The 22,806-nt window shown below is 45.6% G+C and overlaps 2 protein-coding genes across 2 annotated transcripts in view; one reads left to right on the forward strand and one right to left on the reverse strand.

Annotated features, from left to right (window-relative positions):
- Positions 1–12,184, forward strand: part of SLC18A2 (solute carrier family 18 (vesicular monoamine transporter), member 2) — a 25,904-nt gene extending 13,720 nt beyond the window's left edge. Inside the window, exons 9-15 of the mRNA XM_006754895.2 lie at positions 834–929; positions 2,898–2,976; positions 3,152–3,203; positions 3,845–3,908; positions 5,993–6,112; positions 6,244–6,377; positions 11,744–12,184. Of these exons, the coding sequence (XP_006754958.2) occupies positions 834–929; positions 2,898–2,976; positions 3,152–3,203; positions 3,845–3,908; positions 5,993–6,112; positions 6,244–6,377; positions 11,744–11,845 (647 nt within the window). The 3' untranslated portion in view covers positions 11,846–12,184. The remainder of the gene's footprint in view (positions 1–833; positions 930–2,897; positions 2,977–3,151; positions 3,204–3,844; positions 3,909–5,992; positions 6,113–6,243; positions 6,378–11,743) is intronic.
- A 1,187-nt stretch (positions 12,185–13,371) lies between these two features.
- The window catches only part of PDZD8 (PDZ domain containing 8), a gene marked incomplete at its 5' end in the record, with an annotated part of 60,030 nt that continues 50,595 nt past the window's right edge, over positions 13,372–22,806 (reverse strand). Inside the window, one exon of the mRNA XM_006754952.2 lies at positions 13,372–19,725. Within this exon, the coding sequence (XP_006755015.1) occupies positions 17,528–19,725 (2,198 nt within the window). The remainder of the gene's footprint in view (positions 19,726–22,806) is intronic.

The following is a 22,806-nucleotide window of genomic DNA, read 5'->3' on the forward strand; positions in this document are numbered from 1 at the left end:
ATCTAGTCATTTCAGCATCGCTTCTGTCTTCCGCCTGTAAATGTCACAAAGACAGAAGATCTTCCTTCCTTTCGTGAGCACCTTAATCACGATTGCACAATGTTCTTTCGGTCAACATTTTAGCAAATTAGAGGTCCATCCCCCCACCCCTGGCCCCCCGCCCGGCACAGCACAGGGAGCTCTCAGGGACCAGTTCTGTGTGTCTTGGTCCAGATGGTTCTGCGTTCCCAAAGGGTTCTGGTTAGCAGAGTGACAATGGGGCATTTGCAAAGAGACCCTCGATGCGTCGTTGATTGAAAAGAAATCCCACAACAGCACGTCTGTGCTGAATGCCCTGGATAGCTCTGTGCTCATTGCACAGTGCAATGTGGGTGCAGGGGCCTCAGGCTGCCCGCGTCTGTGTGTGGTCTGTGTGCTGCTGTGTGACTTCACCCTAGTTACTCCATTGACGATTGGCGCTCCCTTTGTTAATAAGTCAGGAAAGTTAAACCAGATGATCTTGCAAGTTGCCTCCAGTTCCAAACTTCATTCTTTCCTGATCTCAGACCTCCAGCCTCCACAACAGTCCCCTGGACACCCCAACGTGACTCAATGGTTGAGGTTCAACCTATGAACCAGGAGGTCATGGTTCGATTCCCAGTCAGGGCACATGCCCGGATTGTGGGCTCGATCCCCAGTGTGGGGCGTGCAGGAGGCAGCCCATCAGTGATTCCTTCTCATCATTCTCCAGGCTGCCGGCGCTGGCTGTGGGCACGGGAGGTTTAGCTGTGTTTGGAGGTGGTGAAGGGACCCTCGGGCCTCAGATGCCCACTAACCCTCTTGCTCCCTTAAAGGGTCCATCTGCTTTGCAAACATGGCCATCGCCATGCTGGAGCCGGCCCTGCCCATCTGGATGATGGAGACCATGTGTTCCCACAAGTGGCAGCTGGGTAAGGCCTGCGACGGGCTCCTCTGAGTCTAGGACTTCGTCCCCAGGGCGGGCCCATCACGTCCCCCAGCCGAGCGTCAGGGGCCAGGATGACCAAGTGGCTCTCTGTGTGGCGCTTCATGGGGTCAGTGCTCAGGGGAGCGGCTTTGCCAAAGATGAGGAGCCGCTCCTCATGCCTCATTGCCAGCCCAGCTGTGTCCCCAGATTTCCTTCCTCTCTGATCCCCATGGTAGTTGGGCCCCCAGGTGTTTCTGGGAGGTGGCTGAGTTTGGTGGCCGTGGCTGGGAGTGTCCTGCAGGGTTTGGCAGCCGCTTGGGCTGAGAGGCTGTGCTGACGTTTTGATATCTTCCCTTAATTGGCTCAGGACCGTAATTGGGTGCGGTAGGCCCTGCACAGGGCACTTAAGCTTCTCTGTCCTCTCCCTCCAGACACAGCCTGGCGCTGGCTTTATAGTCTTTACAGTCAGGGAGGGGCCCGGGCCATCGGGCTAGATCGCAGGCCGCCTCGGTTCCTCAGGAGACCTGGTGGGGCGCAGCGCCCAAGCCAGACGGTCCCCTCCCCACTAGTGAGGTCACCCCTTCCTCGCTCAGAGAGAGACTTGGTTGTTGAAGAGGATCACTTGGCTACACCTGCTCTGCGCCATCTGCAGCGTGCTCTCCGCAGCATGGGGCCCACCTCTGCCAGAGCCTCGCAGGCCCCTCTGTGCCTTGGTGGGCGGGGCAGCCTGGGTGACAAGAGCGAGGACCCAGTGCCCAGCCCTTCCCCGAACCCCCTGGCCACTCAGCCCCGCCCTGCTCAGGGTCCTGAAGGGGCTCACGGGAAGCCAGTCTGCCCCGAGGCCTCCCCGATCATTTCTGGAGGAAGATTGGAGATTTGAAACCAAAGCAACTTGCACTAGGTGTGCGCAAGGCTCAGAGTCAAAGCTGGTATCCCCGATTTCAAGAAGAAACACTGGCATTGTGAACTCTAAGCATGGAGAAGCCATCTTTCCAAAACAGAGTTTCCTGTTGTCTTAATAGCGAAGAGGGATGAGTGAGAGCTGACGGGGACAGATCCCCTGGCAGCCGAGCCTGGGCCGGCTTGGGCCAGCCTCAGGGCACGGGCCAGGCCACACTGCCGCCAGCAGCTGGACATCAGCCTGGGCGCGCCCCGAGGTCACGAGGTCCCTCTCCTGGGAGAGCACTCAACCTTGGACATGACAACTTCGGTCACCTATGACTTGGCCCCCAAATCGACCACATAGACATTTATCTTTTTGGCGTGGAAAGAAGTTTATGAAGCTAAGTGAAAAAAAGGGCGTAGGACAGTAGGTATAATCCCGTTTTGGGGAGAAAAACCAAACAAAATCCCGTGCGCACACATTGATGATGAACAGGTAAACTTGGCATGTTTATGGTTCAAGGGCCCTGACCAGGGATCGAACCTGTCGCCTTGGCAATATCGGGATGGTGCTCTAACAGCTGAGCTACCCAGCCAGGGCGCGTACACATAAACTTACAAGGGAAAACACCGGCGAGGGGGGGGGAGGGAGGTGGTTATCCCAGGGATGGGTTTTGGGGTGATTTTAACCTTTCGGGGTCCTTATCTTAATGTTCCCTGATTGCCTCCATGCCTATTGTCTGTCTTCTGTCCTGCAAAACGGGGAAGGGGGTGCGGGGTGGCAGGTGCCCTGGCCTGACATTCCGGCTCCGCGGGTGTCGGTCCACGTGCAGAGCTCCCCGCCAGGCAGAGATGGCGGCGCCGATAGAGAAATGAATTTCGTGTCTGCAGTGTCTCCACAGCTTTGTGGACGGACGAGCCGCGTGGGGTCCGGGCTGGCCCCGCAGCCGCCGGATATTAGCTGCCCCGGTGCCGGCCGCAGGGCTGCATCTCACCGGCTCTAATCGCCCCCGCGGCCTCGGTGATGATTAGTTTTCCTAACATTCGGCCGCTATCAGTGCTGATAAGGTTTCCTTTTCATAATTTACAGGCGTTGCTTTCTTGCCGGCTAGTATCTCTTATCTCATTGGAACCAATATTTTTGGGATACTCGCACACAAGATAGGGAGGTAAGACGAAATGAAAACAACACTCCCTGTCTTCTAATAACGCTGTTCTTTTTTATAAAACTCTGTTTCTGTCTTGGCAGTGACAAGCAATTGTGATTTCCATGGAAAATTTGGACGGGGGGTGGGGGACAGAAAGGAACGTTTATTGATGGTGCGTTGTTGTTGTTGTCCATAGGTGGCTTTGCGCCCTGCTGGGAATGGTAATTGTGGGGATCAGCGTTTTATGGGTGAGTAAAAGACAGCACTGAACCAGTGGAGCTGGTCAGTAAATAGAACTTTTGCTTTGGGCAAGAATCACCAAGAAATATTGTTTAGCAGTTTGAAGCTTGTTGATAAATGGGTTTTCTTACATCTTTCATTTTCTTCTAATTTTTTATCATCATCTTAGGAATTTTGGACAAGACTCTCCAAGGGATATATTTTCACTTAATGCCAGTTGGAAGTTATTATATCGATATATGTCACCCACCCCCACCCCCATCACCTTAAACATTACAATGTCTTCAGCACTGTGGGGTGACCACCCTGGAACACTAGCAAGATGCTTTTGTTCTAGAATAAAACAGCATCTTCCTGTGGCCAGTATCCTCCCCCAAATGGGTTTTTGGGTCCTTGTCAGAAAGGGAGTGTGGACCAGGCCGATCGTTCGCGTCGGGAGCTGACTAGTGTTCACGGTGCTCACAAAACCCGGTTCAGCTCCAGCTGGGAAGATGGGAGGGTCTGGTTCTGCCCAAACCCACCCTCCTCCCCTGGTTCCTTCGAAGGGAACACACATACTGGCCGGAGACAACATATTTTGAAGACTTTCCAAGATGACTTCGAGTAGCATGTCACGTGATTTCAGTGTAACATGTATTTCCTCTTACAGATCCCTTTTGCAAAAAACATTTATGGACTCATAGCTCCCAACTTCGGCGTTGGTTTTGCAATTGGTAAGTCACACGCGCCTGGTGCCTCGACTTAAAGCGGTTGTTTTTCCTCATTGCTGAGAAAGGTTTCCTCTCGTTTGGGCTGACCCTAAACTTTCTAGAAGATGGTGAGGAGGCTGCGGGCAGCCAAGCCTCAGTACGGCCTGTAGGTCGCCCACAGAAAAACGCCTGCTGCCCCCCACGCCCTAGTCCTTTGTTTCCCGAAAGCCAGTATCTTTAAGAAGCCTGGTGTTTCCAGAAGCCGTTGCGCCACTGGCACACCTGGGCAAACCAGAGCGTCCCCCACGCAGGGCCCAGATCTGAGAACAGACCTTCTCAGGTGAGGCTGGGGGGCCAGGCTTCACGGGTATTTTTTGCGGTTTGGTACAGAAAAGGTGGACAGGTGTGGTGGTGACCACCTGTGCCGCAGGAATTTTCATGGGCAAACGAGACGAGTCTTTGTAACATGAACAATAAATTATACCTTAGGAAAATCCTATTAATATTTTGGGTAAATAGTCCACTTTTGTTTCTCCTTTAGAACCTGTAGCTCACTCATGATGCAAATAAATCCTGAGTTGATCGCAGGGAAAGGCAGGCATTTATTCTTTGGTAGAAAGAGAGCGGAGCCTTGGCCGACCCCTCGGACCAGGCTCGGTCCCCTGAGCGTATAGGTGTCCTCTCACGCGCCTTCGTAGCATCGGTCCCCATTGGAATTCATTTTCACCTCTTCGTTTAACATCCAACTCTTTTGGATGTTAACATCTCCCCTGCGCCCCCACACTTTGCACATACTCAGTGATCCAGCAAGTACCATTGAATGAAGGAAATTTCCCTCATCTTCCTGCCCCTGGTCCTTGAGGAGGTGAGGGAATGAGTGGTCTGCTGGGGGACTTCACAGATGCTATCTCCCTAGCCCAGTGATGGTGAACCTCTGACACGCGTGTCAGAGTTAACACGTGAACTCATTTTTTGGGTTGATTTTTCTTTGTTAAATGGCATTTAAGTATATAAAATAAATATCAAAAATATAAGTCTTTGTTTTACTATGGTTGCAAATATCAAAAAATTTCTATATGTGACACGGCACCAGAGTTAAGTTAGGGTTTTTCAAAATGCTGACACGCCGAGCTCAAAAGGTTCGCCATCACTGACCTAGCCAGTCATTGCCATCCCCACGGGAGAGGTGGGCAACCGATGTTCAGAGAGAGAAGGCATGATCTCACTCACCCAGCCAGGGATTTGAACCCAGAACACGTGCTCTTTTTTCTTTTTAATATATTTTAGTTTATTTCAGAGAGGAAGGGAGAGAGAAATAGAAACATCAACGATGAGAGAACCATTGATCGGCTGCCTCCTGCACGCCCCCCACTGGGGATCAAGCCTGCAACCCGGGCGTGTGCCCAGACTGGGAATAGAACCGCGCCTCCTGGTTCATAGACTGAAGATCTACCCCTGAGGCACGCTGGCTGGGCTGTACTCTTTATGCTTCCTGTCCCCAACTACGCAGGAGACCAGAAACTATGCTACTGGTCTTGGTGGTGGCAGTGTTTTTGTTGTCCCCGCACCCCCACACCCCAGGAATGAGCAAACTTCTTTTGATTTTAGTTCCGTGAGTAGGGCTAGATGGCCTCTCAGACTCCTTGCTCTGATTCCTTCTGACCCTCCTCACTGTGTGGGGCCAGCGTGTGCATGGAGAGGAGCCTGGGTGAGGCATGTAGGCGTGTCTCCTCCTTGAGGGCAAGGGACGAGTGGACCAGAAACTAGTGAACCAGGGAAACAGCAATAGGAAGCAGGCGGGGTCCCCAGGGCCAGTGACCAGCAGCCCGGAATGCGGGAGTGTCACCAGAGGACAGGCCATCCGGACAGGGAGGATGAGGTGAGGCAAGGCAGGGGACAGGCACCTGGTGGCCTGGTCCCGGTCCCTGTCTCAGCTGCCTGCCGTCGGTCTTCAGGCGATGTGTTGTAGGGAGTCTGTCTCAACACGTGCAGGCGGGGAAGCCAGAAGGGGAGGAGGCAGCAGAGATGTGAGGTTAGGACCGTCCTGACATCCGTCCCATCTTCAGTGTACAACCGTTTTCTATAGACTGTGCTCCCTGGCCCCACAGGCATGGTGGACTCATCGATGATGCCCATCATGGGCTACCTGGTGGACCTGCGGCACGTGTCCGTCTACGGGAGTGTGTACGCCATTGCAGACGTGGCCTTCTGTATGGGCTACGCGTTAGGTAAGGTGTGGGCTGCCACAACCACCTTTTATCGGCACGACAGAGCGCCTGCTGAGAACCTCCTAAACCTTCGCGTCTTTCCGTGGGCACGGTGCCTGCCAGAGCTTTATCTAATTCTCCGTTTCCCGAAGGTCCTTCTGCTGGCGGGGCTATCGCGAAGGCAATTGGATTTCCGTGGCTCATGAGAATTATTGGAATAATTAATATTATTTTTGCTCCTCTCTGCTTTTTTCTTCGAAGTCCACCTGCCAAGGAGGAAAAAATGGTGAGAAAATTTTAGGATATGTTGAAGTGTTTCTTGATCATTGTAGCACGGTCTTTTGGATAGCGTTTCTTTTTCCTTTGGAGACGTTAGGTTTAATTTTTAATTTTTTAATATACTTTTTGTTGTTGATAGTGTTATAGATGTTTTTCATTTTCTTCCCCTTTATCCCCCTCCTCCCAGCCCCTGCCCACTGCCCCCCACCCCCAGGTCTTCACCACCCTATTGCCCGAGTCCGTGGGCTATGCCTCTAAGTATATAAGTTCTTTGATTTTTCTCTTCTTGTTCCCCCATCCGCACATTGAGGTATGTTTCTTAATTCTAAAGTATGTTCCTGCTCCTTTTGGGGGGAACTCTCCAAACATACATGGTAAGAGTTCCTTTTTAGTTGATATCACATCGGACAAGCTACTTCTGTTACTATATCAAGCATTATGTTTATACATTTGTAGAGTAAAATTATTTTTGTCCGTAGATTAGCAGCCGGTAAGCTCTTTTGTCAATGAAATAAAAACGTGGGATAATTCTCTGTTGCTTGAACATCTTGAAAATGTGGACATCAGCCTGGGCACGCCCTGCACGTACTCCTCAGATCAGCCGTTTCGGGGGCTGTTTGCCATTCTCCCAGCCCTGGCAGCTTTCAGTAATAGTAACTTGGTCCTCGCTGCCTAAGATTCCAGAGGTGGTTCTAGTGTAGGTAACAGGCCCTTAGGGAAAAATATTGTATATGCACCTTTGGGCACACAAAAAACCTTGACATTCATAATTTCATAACCAGAATCATGGCCATAGGCAAGAGAGAATATCAAGTGTTCCTCTTCTGAATATGTTCAGACCTCTCAATTCTAAGTGTGAATTTTGAAATGCATCAGCCATTTAAACCTTTCTGATAAGCATTCACAGCTGGAGGTGCTGGGTATTGCTGCTTTGTGAAACATCTAATGGTGATGGATACTCCTCCAGCTAAAAGCAGAGGGCCTTAGATTAGGGATGAATGGGAGAAAGCAGGCAGGGGAGGTGGCATTTGTGGTTCATGAATGGATACGCAGTTCGCTCACGTTGTTCTGCTGGGAGTGCAGCCCGAGTTCTTCCTGACGGTTGAGCTGAAATGGATGTGGATGCTTTGGCTTTTCATGAACTGCCCTTTTAAGATTTCCCCCAAACATGGATTTGAAGACAGACGCAGACCCTGAAGTTAGGTGCCATGCAGCTTGTATTAGCGTGGAGCTTTTTTTTTTCTTTTTGCATTTATCAATCTGTTCAATATATTTGAAAACTATATCCAGCACAATTCCCTTTATTATGTAGAATTTAACTTGGTCATTTAAAAAATATTTTTGTTGACTTCAGAGAGGAAGGGAGAGGGAGAGAGAGAGAGAAACATCAATGATAAGAGAGAATCATTGATCGGCTGCCTCTTGCATGCCCCACACTGGAGATTGAGCCCGCAACCGACTGTGACCTCCTGGTTCATAAGTCGGTGCCCAACCGCGGATCCACACTGGCCTGGCTCACCCCATCACTTTGAATTACTCATGACCCATTTGGCTCAAAGAGGCATGGAGGGTGCTGTGGAAACACGCTGACGGAGGCCCCCCTCTCTCCCTGCCTCTCCACAGCCCTTTACTGTGGGTCTCTCCGGGACTCCTGTCTTCCGGCCTTCGTTGTGTAGGTTCCCTTTCCATCTTTGTTTGATGAGCCCCAGCACAGTGCCTTGCCCAAATCAGGCTCAGGAAATTCTCAGTGCAGCAAGAATTTGATTAAGGCTTAAGGCTAATCACGGACAAATGCCTCTGTCGCCCCACAGACTGTGTAAGACTCTTGGGAGAGAGGGAAGGGCTGGCACAGGGCCCTGGAGCAGGACTGTCACCTCGTAGGTTGTTGGGACTAATGGAAAGAATCTCAACAGGGCTCAGCCCATGTCTGGCACCCAGGAAGTGCTCAGTCATTCTTGCTCTTACCCAAACCTCTGGCTTCGGCCCCTGTCCCATCCTCCCCCTCTTCCCTCTATGAGAAGAGCTTCCTTTTGCTGTTCAGGCCCCAGAACGCCGAAGGGGTTATCGTTCGTTGACAGCCTGATGGCTTATCTGGGGGCGGGAGGAAATGGTGAGGTCGGAGGACCAGCGGGGGTGCAGTGGGGGTGCTTGCCCAGCCAGCTACTGCTCTGAGAGCTGCCGAATGAAGGCTGCCCCGAGGGCCGCTCCTCCGTCCACATTTCAGCCAAGGCTTTAGTCCATTGAAAAAGAAAAATGCTGCAGGAAATGGAAGAGACAGTCCTGAAAGGCAAAGCAACAAGAATTACAGGCCCCCAGAAGCCACTTTCGCTGTGAAATGTCAGAATCCTTCATCAGTGCCTTAGCGAGATGAACCGTTAAAAACTGGAGAAAAAGTCCATCTCGCTGCCCATCATTGATGCCAACATTGAAGGCATTGCATTGGATGCCTCTTGACTGGCTGGCATGCTGGCAGCAGTGAGAGGCAGCCAGCAGTGCTGCCTGCTCACTGTGGAGACCCATAGTTCCTAGGACAAGGGGGACTGAGGCAGGTCAGGTGGGCCTTGGCGGAGAAGGGATTGATGACCGCCCCACTGAGTGTCAGCAGTCAGGACCCGCAGTTACCAAATGCTGGGGGACGTGAGAGGGGAATGAGAAATACAAACCGTAGCAAATAATTCGTTCATCAGCCCGCATTCTTCTGATGTGCTTGGACTTCGGCTGTTCTGCAGTGAACGGTCTCGTGCTGTCCTCACGGGTCCCAAGCCATGCAGTCTTGAGCTGGTTTGTGAGCACTTGAGTTTCTCTTCCATTTGGTTTACTGGACTTCCGTGGGGTTTTTTGTTGTTGCTGATTGTTTGTTTTTAATGATCAGTGTTGAGTTGGCAATGCAGGTGAAGAGGAAAAAACTGTTAACTCAAGTGCCTCAGCAAGATTAAGCAATAGCACACGATCCTTTGAAGAAGACTGGATTCCAGTTGTCAGACAGTTAGCATGCAGCCCGTAGCTCTCAGAACACCCAGTCGGGAACAGCTGCGTTCTGGTGTGGATTTTTCTTTCCGGTTGAAGAATTAGCTTGAAAGATGGGGCATGTTTCTTGCATCCCATGGTTGCCCTGACAGGAAAGCAGGTGGTGTGAGGATTGGAGCTTTCTTTCCCTGAGTGGCTCTGGGTTCTCACCACATCCACTCACCAAGTCCTTCCTGCTGTCTCCTCGATGCCGCCGGGGAGGGCCAAGGGTGGGGCCACCAGAAGCTAAAAAGGCCGGGTATGTTCTGTGTGGTATAATCTACTTAAAGACGTGTCCCTGCCAGGCTGGTGTGGCTCCGTGGTTGAGCATCGTCCCATGTACCAAGAGGTCACTGGTTCCATTCCAGGCCAGGGCTCATGCCCAGCTTGCAGGCTTGATTCTCAGTAGGGGCCATTCAGAAGGCAGATCTATGTTTCCTCCCATCAGTGTTTCTCTCTTACCCTCAAACTTCCTCTTTCTAAAATCAATTTTTAAAAAATTTAAAAAAAAGAGATGATGCCCTAGCCAGTTTGGCTTAGTGGATAGAGTGTTGGCCTGTGAACCAAAGGGCCCTGGGTTTGATTCCGGTCAAGAGCACGTACCTCGGTTGCAGGCTCCTCCCCAGTCCGGGCCCTGGTCAGGGCTCCTGCGGGAGACAATCAACTGATGTGTTTCTCTCACATCGATGTTTCTCTCTGTCTTTCCTTCTCTTTCCACTCTCCCTAAAAATCAATGGAAAAATATTCTCAGGTGAGGATTAAAAAAAGAAAAAAGAGGTGGTGGGCTTAAGATTTTGCGGGGTGGGGGGGGGCGGTTTAAGCCTTCTGTGCAACAAGGACCATCCACAGGGGAGAATGGTCCTGGTGCACAGTGTCAATTACCTCAATTACTTGTTTTTAGAAATTGAGCCCTTTATGAAATACATGATCAATTCACTTGGCAAGAAGCGGAATAAAAAATGGAGCTAAATTTGCAGCTGACGGTTGGAGCTGGCAGCCTAACGTAGAGGGCCAAGGAAGTCCTTATCTCAGCAGGTCACATAGGCAGATCATTATAGAATTCTTGGGAGAAAAGAAGTGGGGTAAGCACAGCGAAGTCCGAGAAGCTTATCAAACCTGAGGAATGCTAAGAGAGGCTGCAACGTTTTCATCCACATAAAGGTGTCCATTGAGATTTTCAAACTGCACCAGAAGAGATTAGGAGACTAGTTCATGTGGAAGGAACCTCCGGAGGACATACCCTGAGGAGAGAATTCCTTTAGTTGGCCCCGCGTCCCCTGCTGTCCTTGCACTCCCGATGGATGGCACCGTGGAGCTGCGTGTGAGGCGACTCAGGCTGGAGGCTGTCTGGACCCACATCGGCCCAGTTCCAGCTGTGCATCCCTGTCAAGTTCCGTAGCCTGTGCCACCACGCAGGGCTATCAGCCCACCACATGCAATACTTGTAAAGTTGAGGTATTTCACTGAACATGCTTCGCGAGGTCCTGGGTGATTTACACATCAGCTGTGATCAGACCAGGCTTGGTCTGTACATGTTCAGGAGGAATGATGACTCAAGTGCCGGTCAATTGAGGATCAGCGGACCGTTTCTCATGTTCACAAGAGAAATGTGTTAGTAAAAAAATTCATACAGTTGAGCAGGAGTTGGGCAGCCAGGAACTGGGGAGAGGTGGTCTGAAGTGGCATTGATGGAAGATAAGGGCCATGGGTTGTTTGTGCTTAGGGTGATCTAAGGGGCAGTAGCCATGGTCTTACAACACGGTAAGGGCGATCCGTGAAGACGTGGGAATCAGCACCCGATCCACAGACAATGGAGACAGTCCAGTCCATCCAGGGATGTTTCTAACACGAGAGCTGGCGTCCTCAGGAGAGAGCACGTCCTTACTTAGTGTTGGTGCGTGAAGTCTGCAAACAGGTTGGATTGGGTGACCTCCGGGGCCACCCCTCCCCCAGTTCCAAGATTCTAAGTACAACTCTTCCTAAACCTCACCTGCATATGCCTTTCGTCAGAGCTCACAGGTTCCCCCGAATCCACTTCACGGCCCTGCAAGTAGAATGAAAACACTGCGGAGACCCCTTCTGGTATATCCTCTTCCCTGAATGTTCACGAGTGTAGGACTCCAGGCTTTCTGGGCCAGGTAGCTGCAGTTGCACCAAATGACTGGTGAATAGTGGGTCCATCCATTCATCCATCCATCCATCCATCCATCCATCCATCCATCCATCCATCCATCCAATCATTCACACATCCACACACACACACACACACACACACACACACACTAGTAAACCTTAGAAACGGTTGGTTAAAACCATCTTATCTTTCTGAACAGGAAGCTAATATATCTGCCCTTTGCTCTCTTTTAGGCTATTCTCATGGATCACAACTACCCTGTTAAAACAAAAATGTACACTCAGAACAATGTCCAGTCGTATCCGCTAGGTGATGAAGAATCTGAAAGTGACTGAGACCCTCAGAAGTCATCAGAGCATTTCGTCGTGTGAAGCAGTATTCCCTGTGCAGTGACTCATTCAGAACCATCTTAGTCATCCCACACGTCCCTGGTGAAACAGTAGAACCAAAGGTTACCCTTTCTTTTCCGTGGGTATGGTCGATTGCCAACGGCCTTATAAAGAAAAAGCAGCTTTTCTAGGGGTTTGTATAAAGTGTTGAAAACTTTATTTTATGTATTTGATTTTATTAAATATTATACAACATATTTTGACGAAATAGATATAGTGTAAATCTATAAATATTTAAATCCAAATCAGATATAACTTTTTAACTTACATTCACGAACACTTGGGCCAAAAAAAAGCACACCTTATATTTTTTCTGAATATTGGTAATGAGTGTTTAAAACTAAAGTACACGTTATCTCCGAGACACTTCCAACAATAAGACACTAGAAGGAAGTCTGAACAATCAAGTAAGACAGCGTATGGTTACGTAGTGACGCCGAGTGTTGAGTTCTTCAGCTTGTAATTATCATCAATATATGTATGAGTTAAAAGCTAGTTATCTCAAACGCAGAGGACAAGAACTTGAGGCAGTTACCGTTTGGATTTATCTGTAAAACTTAGCTGGCACTAGTTATCTCTATGTAACCACCTACCCGGAAACAGCTGGTTGTATGTAAATGATATGTTTACATGTCATGTGGTTGGCAGCAAACATTGAAGCCAATGAGGGGAAAAATAGCAAATGTTCTGAAAGCAGAGAAAAGCATCTAAAATGAACAGTTATGAACAACTAGATGCTTCCCTTTAAGATATATGATTATCTTACTGGATGAAGGAACATTGAGGGTAGATTACACAAGTCAAGGTTGTGTAAGCATGGCGAGACTTATCAACATCTAGTTCAAGGTTAGAAAATAAAGGTAAAAGGCTAATAGCTGCTATGACATGAACAAAAAAATCAGACTCTATCATCTTTGACCTGTTTGGAGATTATCCAAGTGTTTAATTTTCAGTTGTAACTATTCTTTCCTAGACTTCTGAAAGTTGTTCGCATCAATGTGAAAAGTTTTAAATGAAGATGAGTGCGATTAGGTCTAGAATCATGTTAGGAAACCAGGTAAAAATAGGGTGGTCCGGAACCCCCCATTTCACAGGCAGGAAAAAAATCAAACATCTGAAAATGTCTCTGTATTACTGTGTCATCTAGTGCTGTGTGATGTAGTTTCGCTAAGCATGACATTGTCGTGCCTTCCCAACCTAACAGCCAATACTGTGTTAGTGAACACTGTCAGTTTACACCAGGTTTTGTATGGTATGATTGCAGTGGTGATCGTGCGGAATGCCTCAGCTACTACTGGTTAATTCCGTAGTTCTGTCATTGTAAATGAAAACCACCTAATGTCAATGTTTTTGTTAAGTTAGAAATTGTTTAACTTGGACGAGGAGGAACTAAGGACTTTAAGAGGACTCTTCAACCTTTCAATTCTCTAGGAAAGTTAGCTGATGCTGACTTCCCATTTGCTTTACGAAGCTTTCCTGTGGGCCTGGGCAGGGTCTGCAGCCGGGCCGTCGGGTGCCGTGAATTGGAAGCACACAGCTTCCCGCTCACCAATTCGCATGGGGCAGCTGATTGGGTGGCTTCTGGAAGGTGCTCCAGAGGCGCGTGCCCGTGGCTCTGAGGCAGGCTGTTCTCCACTCCCACTGGGGAGAACCTTCCAAAGGAGCGAGCTGCAAATCGGTCCTCTGGCGGGCTCGTGGTTCTCCCAGTCCCAGCACCTTACGTTATTCCTACTTTATTTTTGCCTTTAAGATTCGTCTCTTCAAAAATGACTGGGAAAGGCATGCCTGCTATTGATCCTTAGGGATGATATAAAAGATACATGGAGTTTTTTAACTGGTTTAGGAGCAAAAGATACCAGTTGTATCTAACAGGAAAAATGGGGAATTGTAGGGTCTTTTATGTGACTAATGTTCTGGGGTGAGCCAAGACTGAAAAGAGACTTAAAAAAAAAAAATGTATGTCAGAACAAAGAACATACAGCCGAGTTTCTTTTTTGAGCAGAGGTGGTTTTATGTGTGTACCTGGCAAACAGATACACAAACCTTAATGAGGTAGCAATGAATAGTCAATTCTTTCTTTCGACTGCCAACTGTACCTGCCTAAGCCATGTTTTAGCTAGTTTACTTAATAAATCTTCTGAACACTACTGTGCCTACTTGTATTCCTTTATAAACCAGACATTATCCTTGGAATCAAATACATAAGGTATTGACTGTTGATATTTAATTAAAAACTGTTCTTTGCTTGCAGGCATCAGGTAACTTCCTCTCCAGGTTAGTGAACCATACATTTTGGCTTTGAAAAGTGTTTTAAATTGAAATATGTTAACTAGTCACATGTCAGTGTGGAAACATGCAGTAAGTTATCCTTGCATCTAGAAAGTTGTATTATTTTCCTGATTGCTGTGAACCAATATATTTGATAAGAATAACTAAACTATGTGGCCATTTGATACACTGGGCCTGTGGCCCCAAGTCCTGTAAAACTTATGGTGTGCATGTGTATCTTTTAGGGGCAAGAGTCTAGTTTTAATCAGCTGTTTAGGGGATCCATGACTTAAAAAGGATTGAGGGACCACCCTATTTTTTAAAAGAAAGCTATTATCTCAATTTAGAAATAAAGACAATACATTTAAAAAATGATTTTAAATTTATCTACTTTTAGGGAACTTGATTTTATATTATCTTACTATTAATAAAAGCCACGTATTTTCAAATTGTCTGTCAAAAAATTCAGATTTACTTAAATTTTAAACCTGACAGTACCCTCAAATATTAAGCTGTTTTCTTTTCTCAAAAGTCACAAGTGGCCACATAGTATTCAACTAGTTCTGATATTGAAGAATGTAGGTCTTGACATTAAGGAATGTAGCATATTAATTCTGATTCCAAAAACAGTGCTAAAACGTTGCTCAACTTGAGGGTCTAAATGTCTAGCCCAATCATTTAATACCAACGTAAAAAATACACTTTCACTACTCTAATTACTAACAGGGAGCAGAGGCAAATCCATAAATAAAACAATAGTAAACCCAAAAGGTAATGCTTTTAGGCAGTTTTCAAAATAGCAATTTTGTTTAGCACAAATGGACTGTTGAGCTTGTTTGTGTGGCCAGACTATACCAGGCTGTAATTCCAGAGAGATGCAGCAGTCACCTTTTCAGATGCCATCAAATGAAGATATTCTTTTTCCCGTGGTGGTTTTGCTTTCTTTATTATCTGTTAGCTATTGATAACATAGCATGGCAGCGACATTACATCAGGAATTTAATATAATACAACTGTTTTCATTGAGACCTTATACCTCACTCTCCCCTGGGCAATTTAGGGTGTTCCCGTTGCACGAGTGCAACTGTGATGCCCCTACTGCTCCTCCCACTATATATATATATATATAATAAAATATTGCACTATGTTAAAGGTATTATTTTACAAATATCATGAGCAGCATTACTGAGCTTTCCATAACTGTGGTTCTACAGAGTTAAGTATTTTAAAGCATGAGTAGATTTTTATGAAACCAAAGTTTTGCGTTACTTCTACAGCCCTTTGGAATGCACCCATTTCAGCAGCATGCTTGGATGTCACCGAAACTTCTGTGGTACGACCCCTAGGCACCAGCCACTTGCAGACACTCCACCTCCCAGGTTATGGATGGTAAGTTATTTTTCATACATGGAAGTTGGTTATTATATTGGGCAGATTGTTTCAAGCATATGTTACAGATTAACATTTTAGCTTCCAGACAATTTTGTGTATCAAGACTTCTACAGCAGTGTTCTTTTAAAATGCAAGCATGCTTAAATAAACAAAGGGGGGTATACACAGCTATATTTCTGTTATTAACTTGGCCAAGAAAGCATTTTCCCCTAATATTTCACTTAATAGCAGAAATGAGAATTGGCTATTGATTTTTAAAGAAGTAACTTTCCTTCCTTCAGTAATGTTTTTATAGCCCATATACATCCTACCTGTTATTTGAATGGCTTTTTACCATGCAGAGCACTTGGTTATGCTATTGTTTCCCTCACAATCCTGTGAGGTAGACTAAATCTAGTTTATTCCTACTTTGGAGCTGGAGAAACTGAGACACAGGGCTCTTTTGTGGCTTGCCGATGGTCATACAGTTCATTCATGGCCAATGGAAGAGCTTGATCTTATATGGGGTCCTCTAGATGTGGGCCAGAATCCATATTAAAATGCTTTTTTTCTGCCAGCCATACAAGCCATCCCATCTAATTTTAAATTCATGTCAGTTTTACTACATATCTTCATAATAGTTACCTACAAAAGGGAAAATTATGCATAGATGTATCTTTTTATAGGCAAATAAAAGGCCAAAACTTTTATGGAATACCAACAGGGGTCCTGCTCACGGTTTCCCTCAGCCATGTGTTACAGATATCCACACGATGGACCAAGTATGAGAGTAGATCTTCCTTTTCAGAGAACTAGTCCCAATTCCTATGTATCTATACTGTCTATTTTTATTTAATTTTCTTTCTTTTTTTAATGAATGAAGATAGTCTGAATTACAGAAGCATTCAGAATGATCACCATTCCTTTAAGCCTGCAGGATGTCAGACAAAGGAGTAAATCTATTTTGCATGATTCTTCTCCTTCACAACATTGTCCTGCATAAAAAAAAAAGTTTCTAAAAAACAGCCAAACCAGTTATCAACACGGTCATTTTAAGAACAGTCCTCTGAAACTTTCAATATCCTTGCACATGCTTTATTTCCTATGGGAGAACTGGAGATGAAAGTTAATCATAAATGATTAGAACTTCCATTTAAAACGAAAGCAACATTTTGAAAAATTATATTTCAGAATCTTAGTTGCTGTTTTTTAATAATCCTGTTCTCTCTCCACAAAGTTCTTTACCAACTGCGTTCTATATTTATTCTTTGTTACATTTTGTTTGCAGTGCAAGCTCTTCAAATCAATCACTATATTCTCACTCTACTTCAACTACACAAAAGCTTTAGAAAAAAATTTCACAGAGGCATAGGAAGCAAGCAATATATGTAAAGGTTTTTTTTTTTTGTTTTTTTTTTACTAAATCAGCATAACTGACTAAAGCCATAGTGTCTGCTTTCATGTTACATTTGGCAAAAACAAAAAGCACCCCCCAGGACCCCAAAATAATAAAAATCTCAACTTCATAACAAAGATTCAAAAACTGTTCCCTCAATGATTGCTGCTGTCAATTTGGGCATGCAACAATCTGTTATAACCGTGATAGAAATAAAAACATTACAAGAATCTGGACAGTATCCAATTTAACACTAATTCAAAAAAGAGAAAGAAAAATAGCACAATTGAGACAACATACATAAACATGAAAAGTCAGCTTACATAATTCCATAATTAGAAAAAGTTAAAAATAAATTAGTAAAAATAAATTCCAAGTATAAACCCAAAAAGCAGAGCTATAAATGCAATCTGAAACAACCAATTTAGTGAGCTGGTCATGTTTTCGCTGGAACAACCTTTTCATTCTTATTAACACAAGCAAGTAACTGTGGAGAAGCAGGCTGAAGTGCATTATAAGGGGGTTTAAACATGGTTTTATCTGTGGTACTTTAGATACTTTTCCCCAATTGCTTAAAAGATTAGATGGGTCTGTTACACAGACTCAGATGGGCCGAATAAGTCATCTGAAATGCTGCTGAATGGCTGAGCGTCTATTAGTTGGGTTATTTCATTATCAAAGTCTTCTTCTGGGTCATCTGTGTACTTGCCTATTTTTTTGGGGTGCTGGTCTAAGGTCAGACTTTCTAAAGATTCGATATCTTCAATGCCTGCTCTGTAGTGGATCATAAGAAGTGTCAAAGCTTGTAGTCTTTCACTTGATTTACCTAAAGCAGCAGAAAGAAGAGATTTTTTCCTTGTATCGGTTGTCTCTTTTTCTTCTCTAACAAGGGAATTGTTATGTTCCAGCTCTTGATCAATTTCATTCTGCAGTTTATCCAGCATAAACTCGAGTTTCTGGATCCTCTCCTCTGTCGGCAAGCCCCTGTACAGATCACGGCCAATTTCTTTAACTGCGATGAAGACGCTGTCATCCAGACCACCCTCCTTCCTCACTAACTTTATTCCTGTGCTGTTTCCCCGTTTAGAAGGACTGTTTGGACCACACACCTCTGTGTCGCTGCCTTCATTGTCTGACGTGTTGGGGGTGTGTTTTGGTGAAGGTTCTACTAGATCGGCTCCTGGTTCAGAAAGGCGAGTTTTAGAGACTTGACGCAGGTTTAACAGACGAGAGCTAGTATTGATGATGTGCCTCGTCAAGCCTGTGGTTCTAGTGACGGACTTGCTAACTTCAGCGTCAGTACGGGCAGACAGGCCCAGGAGGGTCTCCTGTCCTTCCAGCCTGAGGTTTTTCAGGGTCCGGTCTATCCGCCTCTCAGTCGCTCCACAGAGAGGAATCTCGGCGAGACACTTTTCCTGGCATTTCTTATGGCAAACATAAGCACAGATCATACACTGGGAAGCGGCTTTAGTCCAGACTTTTTTCTTGCAGTAATCGCACCACGTTGGGTTCTGGAACTGAGTATCCTGGAAACTGTGTTTATTTTCTGTTAAGCCCATCTGTCCCACTAAGGGCTCCTCTTTCGGCAGGGCAGAAACCTCTTCGACCAAATGAAATTCTTTTTCTTTCTCCAAGTTAGTAACTAGGTGGTGGTCCACTTCTCCTTCTTTCAAATATTTGAAGTGAATAGTAATGTCACCAAAGCAAAATTTGTCATTAAATCCCTTTTGCATACTCAGATTGCGGAGTGCGGTTCTTGTGACCATGGCCTTGGGTGTTGGGGCTTCCAGTCTGAACTTGGAAAGGTACTCCATGTTTGATGTAGTGAGGCATCCTAAAGCCACCTCTTCAAGTTTCAGGCTCACATGCCCCAAACAGATGAGCCCCCCCAACTTGAAAGGATCCCTGCACCACAGGGCGAGGTTTAAGTACCGGTGGCAGGCTTCTATGTCGAAGAAGCAGGTGGCTCTGGCTCTTGTCCATTTCCCTAGCTTATTACGATAGTGGATTTCTGAAGACTCCCACGTTTGAGGGTCATCCGAACTGTCCTTCGGAGGGCAGGAACTTTCTGAGGGCAAGTCTTTCCCCACTTCCTGCTTTGCTGAGGACTGCTTAGATGCAGCTGCATCTTCCATGTGATCCACATTTTTCGCTTGCTTTTCAGCAGGTTTATCTGCAGGAGGTGGCGGTAGCGCCTTTTCTGGCTTTTCAAGAACATCTGGTTCCGCCTGACCTGGGCCGTCTGCAGAAGGCAAAGGAGCTTTCACTTGCGGTCGTGGTGGCACGGGTGGTTTGAGAGTGGATCCCTGGGTGGGTTTTGACACTTGTGCTGGGTCTGTTGTCTCAGAAGGTTTTGGGGCTAAAGGTTTGTTTCCTTCTTTGGATGGGAGTTTGGGTGGTGGTGGGTGACTTCCTGTAGCTAATTTACGATTTAAAACTGGTGATATCGTTCCAAGGGGTCTAACAGAAGGTGTCGTTGGAGTACGTTTGGGACTAAGGCTTGCCGACTGTGCCTCATCTTTGAACTCATTTTGTGCCCTGACATCACTTGCCAAGTCTTCAAATTCCAAATCCAGGTCTCTACTTTCAGTGTCTCCTGCCAACCCAGGGTCCTCTTCATAATTTGCTTGGCATGCGCCTGACAGGAAGTTTTCTTCCAATTGACTGAAATGATCCTGCAGCGCGGCACTGTGGTGGCCCTGGCCCACAGGCCTCTCATAGTACACCAGGACGCGGTCGCCGGCCTGCTTGATCAGCTTCAGCACCTGCAGTGTAGATGTGATCTTCACACCTGTTTTAAAATTTTGGAAGGGAAACACAAATTACTGCAATGAGAATTACCTAAATTGCTATATATAATTGCCATTAACTCATGATATTTAACGAAAAAGTAATAGGGAAACCTCCAAAATATATATGATTGGCTTTTGGATGCATCTGTGTGCCGATTCTCAAACCCTGGATATTCTAGAAATGTTTACTTATTCAAACCAAATGACGACACGAAAATCCTTAGAAGGGTGTCAAGCTGGTAACTCCTAATTGCTTCCCATTCTTTCCTACGTTTAAATGCACTATTTCTCAGTTTAAGGTGAGCAGAGTGACACCTAATAAGGATTTTATTAATGGTTAAACCAGACTTAGAATGATGGGAAACTGATTTTATTGCAGGAAATCCCAAAATATACCAGGGATTACAAGCAATTGGGTCAAAGTAAGAGACTGATGTTTGAAATAAACTGCAAAATACTATATTATGAATAATGTACTCTTTTACAGATTCTTTTTAGTAGCTTTACCCATTAAACTAATCCTTTTCAGGACCAGAAAGAATAAGGCAGGCATAAGTTGCTTTACAGTTAAACAAGTTGGTTACTATCTGCACCTACATTGATAATACCTATCTTAAGTTTTCATTTTACTATTTTCTAATAGGTGCTACATTAACATAATTCAAAATTCAAAGGGTACAAAAGATGTATACTGGAAAAGATCTCCCTTCCACCTCTATCTCCAGCAACACTCTTCCTTCCCCAAGGCAATCAGAGCCAGCAGCTTCTAGTATATTCTTCCAGCTAGCCATCTTCTAGGTGTATCATTACAGGCTCTATTTATTTCCTGCCCTTTCACTACCCTCCCCCAAACAGTACTTACCCAAGCTATCCCTTTCTGTAGGACTTAGAGAAAGGTGAGACAGGTCTTTGCTTTCCAAAGGTCTTAGGGCCATCCTAAATAAATCAAAGTAACATCAGCCCCATCTAATAACCTGACTGTAGAGTTCCTCAGCCTATATCCTCTCCTACTTCAGCTGCCCAGGAAGTAAGACCTTGCTTTAGACCTGGTCATCACTGGGAACTTGACCACAGCAAATATCTTTCACTTGGAAATTAATTTCTGGTCACAATCTCTTATTTCCCACCTGTGACAATTCTGTCTGCTCACTGAACTGTTTCAAGGTAATTTCCAGACCTAATCATTCCTCCTTCGCTCTCCTGGCCCAGATGGTTCTCCTGATAGCACTTGCTTTTCTCCTTGACCTCAGTCTCAAGATTTCAGTGATGTTCACATCAAGATTTTCTATTCTCTTGCCCTGGACTTTTCGTCTTCTACATCTACCTGTCTTTCTGATTCCCAGCTGTGTTAGCCCCACCGCCTCCCTTTTCTCCTGAGATGACTACCTGATCCAGTCCCAAGTTATCGTCTCTGTCTTCAGCATAGTGTTCAGTGCTGCCTTAGCATTCTGTTGAATGGTCTCCAAACAACTGAGTTTCTAAAACACCAGCTTCAAACCTCCCCCAATCCCTTGAAGTCCACCCTTCCTGCTTTTTTCTTCTGTGGATGACATCACCTAATTTACTGAAAAGATCAACAAGAAGTCACCTTTTCTTCCTGCCATTTTTACTATTAAGCTGTCTCAGAGGAGGGAGTATTCCTTTCGTTGTACTCTGAATCCCACTCGCCCCCTAACCATCTCCTTCAGCCCTTTGCTCCATCAGTTATCCTTGCTCATACTTTTATTCCCTTCCTCCTGCTTTAAAACCATTTTCATGACACTGTACCACCTGGGCTCAGATGATCCCTCCTCTGCTTTTTCTCCACCTAATCTGCCCCTTGTATGCAAACATTCCCATGGTTTTGTCTGTCATTAGTTTTCTCTGTCTTTTTGCTCTCTTCCTGGAGTATATCCATTGCAGGAGTTTTAGCTATCAACTTTTCCTTGTTCCCTTTTGTCCTACATTCCCAACTACCTCTGGGTATCACCACCTTGATGTTTCTTTGACACTACAAAGTCAGTGTAGTTAAAAACCCTCTTGGACCTTCTCATGCTCCTGTCCTCACTACTATGTGAGAATCAATGTGCCACCCTCTGTTCACCTGACACAGATCCAGATAGTGGACTTCCTACTCATCTGTCAGTTCTGTCAAAGTTCCAGTTCACTTGGTTAATCCTCATCTGAGGATATTATTTTCCATTGATTTTTAGAGAAAGTGGGGGGGGGGGGGGGAGAGAAGGGTAGAGAGGGAGAGACATTGATCAGTTACCTCCTGCACACGCCCTGACCCAGGCCAGAATGAGGTCTGCAACCCAGGTACATGCCCTTGACCAGGAATCAAACTTGGACCTTTGAGTACGAGGGCCAACACCCTAACTACCAAGCCAAACTGGCCAGGGTGGTATTCCTTTTCTTTTGGAATATTTCTAATATATGCAAATATAGAGGAAATAGTAAAATGAACTCTATTATTGAGTTTCAAATATAGCAACCATTTTGTTAATCTTTCAACTGTCACCAATCCCATTACTAAATATTTAAAAAATTATTATAGAACCACATAAATGAATTATAGCTATAAAAAATTAATGTATATCACACCTGCCCCTCATCTCAATATATATATTTTTACAAATGGTAGATATATTTTTCCACTCAGCATACATTTATATTGCTTAGATTTATTTTTGATAATATTTACTACTCGTGTAATTAAAAACAAAAACCTTTCAAAAAAGTACATAAGAAAAAAATTAATTTTACACCCTAGCCAGTGTATTCTAATGGTTAGAGCATCAGTCTGCCCACCGAAAGGTTGCAGGTTTGATTCCCAGTCAAGGGCATGTACCTGGGTTGTAGATTTGATCCCCACTTTAATTGGGGCATGTTTGGGAGGCAACCAATCTGTGTGTCTCTCTCACATCAATCTGTGCCCCCCCACACCTCTTCTTTCCTTCTACTCTCTCTAAAAAATCATTGGAAAAAATGTCCTTGGGTGAGGATTAATAAAAGAAAAAATTAATTTTATCCTGTAGGCAAAACCAAAACAGGGTGTGTGAATATTAAGAAATTTATACTGAATTGTGGTTTTCAGATGG

This window comes from Myotis davidii, unplaced genomic scaffold, assembly GCF_000327345.1.
Source record: "Myotis davidii unplaced genomic scaffold, ASM32734v1 scaffold72, whole genome shotgun sequence".
In the NCBI taxonomy this organism is placed as follows: Eukaryota; Metazoa; Chordata; class Mammalia; order Chiroptera; family Vespertilionidae; genus Myotis; species Myotis davidii.